The sequence below is a fragment of the Sprattus sprattus genome, assembly GCF_963457725.1.
Source record: "Sprattus sprattus genome assembly, chromosome: 18".
In the NCBI taxonomy this organism is placed as follows: Eukaryota; Metazoa; Chordata; class Actinopteri; order Clupeiformes; family Clupeidae; genus Sprattus; species Sprattus sprattus.
In genome coordinates, this window is record NC_137916.1 from 14,561,456 (window position 1) to 14,568,955 (window position 7,500).

The window sequence follows — 7,500 nt, forward strand, 5'->3', positions numbered from 1 at the left end:
ACACATACCCAGAAACTCCACCCCCAACTTTCCTCTTTCTATCCTTTGCTCTTTCACTTCCCCCTGCCTTCTCCAGCATTCTCACTCTCCGTCTCCCTCCGGCACTCTCTCCCTCTCTCTCGCTCAAACAGTAGCTGCTGATGAGAGTGCGCACATGGCTTCTGACGAACCAACCAAAGGGATTATCCCAGATCTCTACCCATCAACACCCAAAAGCTGGGCATCCACATGGGTGTTTCTTTCTCTCTCTCTCTTTCACGCTCTCTCTCTCTCTCTTTCTTTCTTTTCTGACCACAGTTTGGGCTTGGCATTAGAGCTAAGCGTTTCTAGGCACAAGGATCAGCTGACCATATTGCTGTAAGACCTGGCAGGATCTGGGTTGGTGGGGCGGAATTTATGTGTTTTAGAGCACAAAAGACCTCTTTCTTATTCAGTCTTCTCCCACAAACACACACACAGTTATGCAGTCTAGTAATGCATTCTTATTGACTCCAGTGTTCAGTCCTCTGGCCCCCTGGACAGAAACAAAACATGGATCCAAGGGAGGACTTCCAGTATGTTCCATGGGACTCTTTCCCTCTCCTTTCCTAATGGAATTGGTTATCACTGACACACAAACATGTGCTTGTAAACTGCAATACTGCAGTCTAGCATTTGACCGTAAGAGCATTAGTCCTTCACACATACACACATACACACATAACTCACAGCCTTAAGAAGAAACTTGAAACACGTCAACCAGGGGGATAAATTGTGTGTGTGTGTGTGTGTGTGTGTGTACCAGTGTGTCATAAGCTAAGGTCTAACCAAGACTTACCAATATACTGGTTTCTAACAGGATCAGACCTGAGCCCCTCCAGTGCCCTTGACAGACGAGCTGTGGGTGAAGGCGAGTCCATGAGGTGGAGCGGACTTTAAGCCCCTCGTTGAGCCAAAGGGGACACCAGGTAAAGGGATGAACCACCTTGCTATCTTACTGGCAAACAGCCAGATCCTTGAGAGGTATTTTCCAGCATTTCTAACTTTTTTTCACCAAATCATTCATAAACTCTGAAAATGTAACCAGTGCACTCATTTTATGTGAAGTTCTGTATTTTGATGACAATTTTAATCCATATAACAGGCATATATTGCATCATTGCCTTAGCATAAGGTCTGTCACGGCATGTTTCTCTATGATTTATGCATTGTTGCATTAGCTTTGGCCTCAACAGTAAATGGAACATTTTGCTAAATACTTTGACTGCAATGTTGGATGTTTTTTCAGATTACTGCTAGCTACTTTTACATTTCATTTCATAATACCCCTGACCAGAGCAGTGGTGGTCATACCTGTCCTTGGGAGTCCAGCTCCTTATGTGGATGAAAGGCTTTATTGCAGTTTGATAGCTACTGATTTTATGGAATTGGAATGTAATATTTTGAAACTAAGAAACAATGGATTGCATTCTGATCAACAGTAGAGATATACATTTCATAACCTTGTGTTTTGGTGAACTTTTAGATCAGTGCAGTGCATTGAAAAAGTTACCTTCATGGTCAAAAGTATATATTTTTCCCCATAATATGACTAAAGTAAGATGAAGACAATGAGTGTTGGTGGCAGAAAATGGACCACCCAACAATGAGTAGTGTACAGCCTTCTTGGCGATTGAAGGATCAGTCCTTATTCATCCCTCAAAGAGCAGCTTAAAGGGACAGTCTCAACAGACGAGCCAGACACAAACACAGGCACATAAACACATAAACAGGCTCTGATTGGATTTGGATAAGGACAGAGTGTGGGTGAGCTGCCTTCTAGCTGCAGTAGAGGATTTAATCCAGAGGAGGGTGTTGTGGAGGCAAACATTATTCCTCTCTCTCCCTCTCTCTCTCTCTCTCACACACACATACACAGAGGACTTTCCGTTCTACAGGGCATGTATGGAGTTTGAATGTTGCCAGGGACCCATTAAGAACCATACTCGGCAGCAGAGTGAAAGTGCAGATCCCATAATTTGCCTCTCTCCCCTTCCATGGTAACATGCCATTGACCCCAGTCACCATGCCACTGACCCTGTATGGCTCCATGACTCTTCTGTTGAAATGAATCACATAGTGGTCCTATGATTAAATGGGCCATTTGAGCATGAAAGGCCCATATGGACGATACAGCTTAACTTGGCAGGACAAAATTACACTTACAGCAAAGACACAAGAAAAAATCAACATGAAATATTTATTCATTATAATCTTAAAAATCTTAATACTAAACCACATTTACAGTTTAATATCCATAAAGCATTTATGCAAAATGTTTACTCCAAAAGAGACAAGTCACTATACAAATTTACAAAGCAATTCCCACTTTTTAAATCCATTAAATAAGATGAAAATAAATTCAATAATTATAAATCTTATGAACAATATTCATGTTAAAATACTTCTTATATATTTACAGCATAAATCTGACAAGCTGAACAAGTGGTGCACGTTTGACAACCTTACAGTATTCAACAGTAATGAAAGGTGACCAGCCAGAAACAATATGTAAAACACATTTCTTTATCTCTTTCCCTTTGAAAATGCCACACGCCAGGCTGCAGAAGTCTTACACATGACATAACTTCACATCTACCATCAAGCTAGTCATCTGAGCTGCTAATCCCATCAAAATGGCCTCCTCACTGGCAAATCCTCAACATCATTTGAAAAATGCATTCACGCTTGGGGAGAACAAAAATAAAAATCAACCTTTAACATTTTCTTTGAAAACGTTAATATTCAGATCATATTTTTCAGCCCCTTTCAATAATACATTCATGGTATCACTTCCAGTGACTCTTAAGGACAGTACTCACACACACACCTCAACATCAGTAAACAGGTCACCGCCGCATCCCCCACCCACCAGCACCACACACATATAGTCATACACATTTGTGAGTATGCCAAAGAACCATCTTTACATTTCATCTGTAAAAACCTGTGTATCTCTTGTTCACCTTCTATATTTCAAATTATGGTCAACCCTCATGTAAAAAGTGCTTCAGAAATATTTCTAATAACAAATCCTCAAAGGAGCAGTATGCGTTTTTGTTTTCTTGTCAAAGACAAAACACTTTCAAGACCAATGGTGCCACTCTCAAAGGAACAATGAAATGGTCATATTTACCAGAATACCTTTGATATTCTAAGCATCCTGATTCTTGGCTTTTATTCATTTGATTGACAGAAAAGTTTATAAAGAATTGTGAATAAAATCCATGTAAGACATGATAATGTGCAGAACAATTAGTCATCTGTCTCCATCATGCCTTGGCATGGAGGGTATCCCTCTTGTGGGGCCCCAAGCAACAAAAGCAACCTATTGCACCTATAGATCCTGATTCATCCAGAGGTGGTCCAATGGATATGCATGATGTCAGTGTATGATTGATAAATAACACTATATATATATACACTATATATATATATATATAAAACATAAAGCAAAAAGATGAAGCACAACAGAATACAATGCACAGTCTGACCAGGAAAAGATGTAGAGCTGAGTTAAATGTTCATTAAGGGATTTAGTAAAGTGATTTATTTGTTGGGTCAGTTGTAGTATGTGAATGTTCTCAATGAAAGGTCCAACTGTAACATAAGTCCAGTGCCAATGTTAATGGCATCCTCCAAGATGGATGAAAATGCATGCTAAAATAGGCATAATTACAGCTCGGCACGCCATGCTCATAGGCAGACATGAGGAAAAGAGCTCTGCTTTGGCAACCTTTCTACAAGAGGAACTTCCGATGACTGGCCTGATTGCATGATTACTGTATGGCACTGTATTCAATCTAAGGTACAAATAATAATAAAAACATTGTCAAAACAGGGTGAAAAAAAGACTAAGTATGATCATTTCATTTATCTTTCAATGTGCTTTACGACTAAAGAATCGTGATTGTGTCAGTCATAAACAGGATTTTTAGAAATTCATTTCATTTCTTCCGATGCCTTAATGTAGCATCTTTGTAGATGAACGCACATTAGTGACCTTCTGTTGACTTCAGGACTTAATCATCTTAAGCCAGCGGCTCTTCTATCTGACAATAAACACAGACAATAAATAAGAGTTCAGCTAAAATAAGACTCCAGTTAAAATGGCACATATAACAACAGAGGTCATGGCAAAAGTGTTTTGTTTTTTGCACCAACCCAAGAAGAAACAAGGTTTTAGAGAGCCCTCCCCTCTTCCAAGCCTGATTGTCCCTCACAGTGTGTAGCATACAGCATGTGCTTCTCCCTAAAACTTTCTGTGCATGTATGGTTCAAAGCCAAGTCGTGGCACACAGAAGGTCTTTAGTCATTCAAGTGGACTTCTTTTTTTGTGGCAACCAGCAGCAATGCCTTGTCTAATCTCTTAAATAAGACCTTTACATAAAAAAATAACCATCACAACTGTCCTAAATCAACAGGATACAAATCAAGATAATCCCAGAAGCTGCTGACAGTGGGTAGAAGACAGTCTCAGCCCCCTGCTGTCTCACTTGTGTGCTTCTGTCTGTCTTTCAGGGCCAGTACAGTGCAAAGCTATCCCCAATATTCACCCTATCCTCTCAAAGCAAAATTCCAGTCACATCTCCATCCATTCATAAGAAAATAGTAAACCAAACGGTGTGTAAAATTAGGCTGAAATTCATAACACTTTATATAAAATAGCTTTTCTATATGTGAGGACAATAAAATCACATACTTCCTCTGTAGAATATACACACCTGAATAAAGAACAGATAAGAGGTACTGACTTGTATGGCTTGATTGGAATAAATTCCATATCTATGTACATATATACAGTAGAGAGATGTAACTAACGTCTAATTTGTGGGTGCTTTCAAAGCGACTCACTCACAATCAGGGAATTGTTGAATTTCAAACACTCCCTCAGCCTATCACCTTCAAATAAGCAGGATAGTACTGGCTGTGGGTGGGGTAGCATGATAAGACAAACCCTGGTTGAAAGCATGTGTAGTGTGTGTATATATATATATGTGTGTGTGTGTGTGTGTGTGTGTGTGTGTGTGTGTGTGTGTGTGTGTGTGTGTGTGTGTGTGTGTGTGTGTGCGTGTGTGGTCTGGTCCCAACATACTGTGGAGGTACAGAGAACAGGGTTAAATATAAATGTAGGCCGTGGCTTTAGAATTAGTTGTTTGCCATTAGATGTTAGCAAAAAATGGACAGTCCCTGTGCTGTGACCATCTGACCACTTCCAGGGTCATAGGTCCCTGCCAGGTAGAACACTTCCTGTCCACCGTCGCCTGACTTCCTGCTGCGACACACACGCTCGTATTCCTCCCGACTCAACACCTGGCACTTATGAGAGATTGTCTGGACATCATTCTCGTCTTCATGACTGGACTGGTATAGTGCATGCTATGACGGAGAGAGAGAGAGAGAGAAAGAGAGAGAGAGAAAGAGAGAGAGAGATAGAGAAAGAGAGACAGAGAGAACACAAATTAAGGAAATTAAACTAAAAGATTTACAAACAACAACTCATGATGACCAGTACAGGATCATATGACAGTACAGTTACTGTAAATACCTGTACACTTTGTAGAAAAATCAGTTCGATTTCAGTTTTTAGTTCTGTCTTACACTGACAATCTCGGACCGAATGTTAGACAAAGGCAGGCACACACAGACACACACACACACACACACACACCCACACACACACACACACACACACACACCCACACACACACAACCAACACACACACAATGCCTGCTACCTTGGCCTCCCGGTGCCTCTTGCCCACGCCGGTCTCCTCTGGGTGGTAGAACCAGCGCACTTTTACCACCATGCTGCTGCTCCAGGACTCCCAGAAGTTCTGGATGCGGCCCACGTGAGGCCGGCTGGCCGTCAGGAACACGGCGCAGTCGCCCACGCGCATCGTCTCTTTCCCACAGGCCACAGCCTTGTAGAACAGCTTCCGAGCCCTCCCCTTCAGACCTCGCCTCTGCGGAGCGCACGCAAAGGTCAGGCACAACAGCTCACTGGCATTAACACGCGCATATACATCAGCTCAATCAAACCAGTTCATCCAGACTGGGTAAACCCCAATTTATGGACTGAAAACACAGAAGCTCATCCTCTTTTGAGATCAACAAATTCAGTTTATCCCTTAGCGTGTGGTCAGGATACAGTTCAGGACCCATACAGTTCATACACCCACACATACAGCCTTAAACACACACATATATAGAATATATATGTACCCATGATCACAACCCATAACCTCAGGAGGTGGAGCAGGTTACCTGAGTAGGTGTTCCAACCCACGTCCACTGCGGTTTGCCTGGATGAGCTACTGGACAGGACGAATAACAGTCATCTGCCTGGAGCCTGGGCTTCTTGGTCAGGACTCTGGGGGGGCTGGAGAGAGAAAGAGGCAGCTCTTTCCTCTTCATAGGCTTGCTGTTGGCCATGGGGCTGCTGCTGCTGCTGCTAGACATGGCCACTGCCTTGGCCACGAAGGAGCGCCCGCTAAAGGCGGCAGGAGGGGCGGGTGGAGGGAGCAATGCATGCTGTGAGGGCATGCAGCTCCGCAGCAAGAGCGCGCGGGAACCTTCGTCTTCGTCCGAGCTCCAGGACGAGTCGTTGTCCGAGGAGCAGAGGCTGGAGCTGGAGGAGGAACCCGAGGAGGAAGAGGAGCAGGAGGAGGAAGACGACGACAGGCCGGAGAGGTGGGACAGGTAGTGGCCTGAGGTCTGAGAGCCCACTCTCTTTGGCTCCTCCTTCACGCCGGGGTAGGAGCTGCAGCTTCGGCCCCAGCTCTGCCCGCACTCCACTCGTCGCACAGACGGCGGTGATACCTTCTTGTGGGGCGGGGCCCCCTTCAGCAGCAGCTCCGGCCCCGAGCGGCCGTCCCTCCGGTTCTCCTCGACCAGCAGGACAGGGTGGGCGTATGCCTCTGTCCTGACCACACCCATTGCCCCTCCTCCTCGTTGAGCCTGCAGGATTTTACTGCTCTTGGTCTTCAGTGAGGTCACACCCTCATGGTCCAGTTTCACCAGAAACTCTGACCTCCTGCTCCCTCTAGACACTTCCACCTCCCCAAGGTGCCTCCTCCTGGCGGTGCTGGGGTCCCTGTGACCCCCCGGAGCCTCCCTGGGTTGGGTTGGACCATAGAAGGAGGAGCAGCTGTAACTCTGGGCGATGCTGCTGAAGGAGTCCACCTCGAAGGAGCGGCTGCTGAAGATGCTGTGGACAGGGGCCGTGCTGGCAGGCAGGGGCTGGGGGTGCCGGGAGGTCCTGGAGAGACCCAGTTGGAACAGGTTCTCCTGAGATCTTCTGGAAGACACTGAGGGCCAGCTCAGTGCTGGTGGCATGTTGTTATTCAGCTTCTTCTTTCCAGATCCTTTGGGTCTCCCTGGAAGTGACATTGAAAACATCTGGTTCTTTAGTAGTGTACAATATGACAAACCCTCTTTTGCCTCATGAATGACCCCAAAGATTGAATGTGTAGGCAGTGA

The 7,500-nt window shown here is 44.5% G+C and overlaps 1 protein-coding gene across 1 annotated transcript in view; it reads right to left on the bottom strand.

The window, feature by feature from the left end:
- Positions 1-2,353: 2,353 nt before the first annotated feature.
- The window catches only part of LOC308379283 (BAH and coiled-coil domain-containing protein 1-like), an 18,594-nt gene continuing 13,447 nt past the window's right edge, over positions 2,354-7,500 (bottom strand). The window contains exons 23-25 of the mRNA XM_080856361.1: positions 6,286-7,397; positions 5,757-5,984; positions 2,354-5,397 (exon numbers count right to left, since the gene is read on the bottom strand). Of these exons, the coding sequence (XP_080712487.1) occupies positions 5,188-5,397; positions 5,757-5,984; positions 6,286-7,397 (1,550 nt within the window). The 3' untranslated portion in view covers positions 2,354-5,187. The remainder of the gene's footprint in view (positions 5,398-5,756; positions 5,985-6,285; positions 7,398-7,500) is intronic.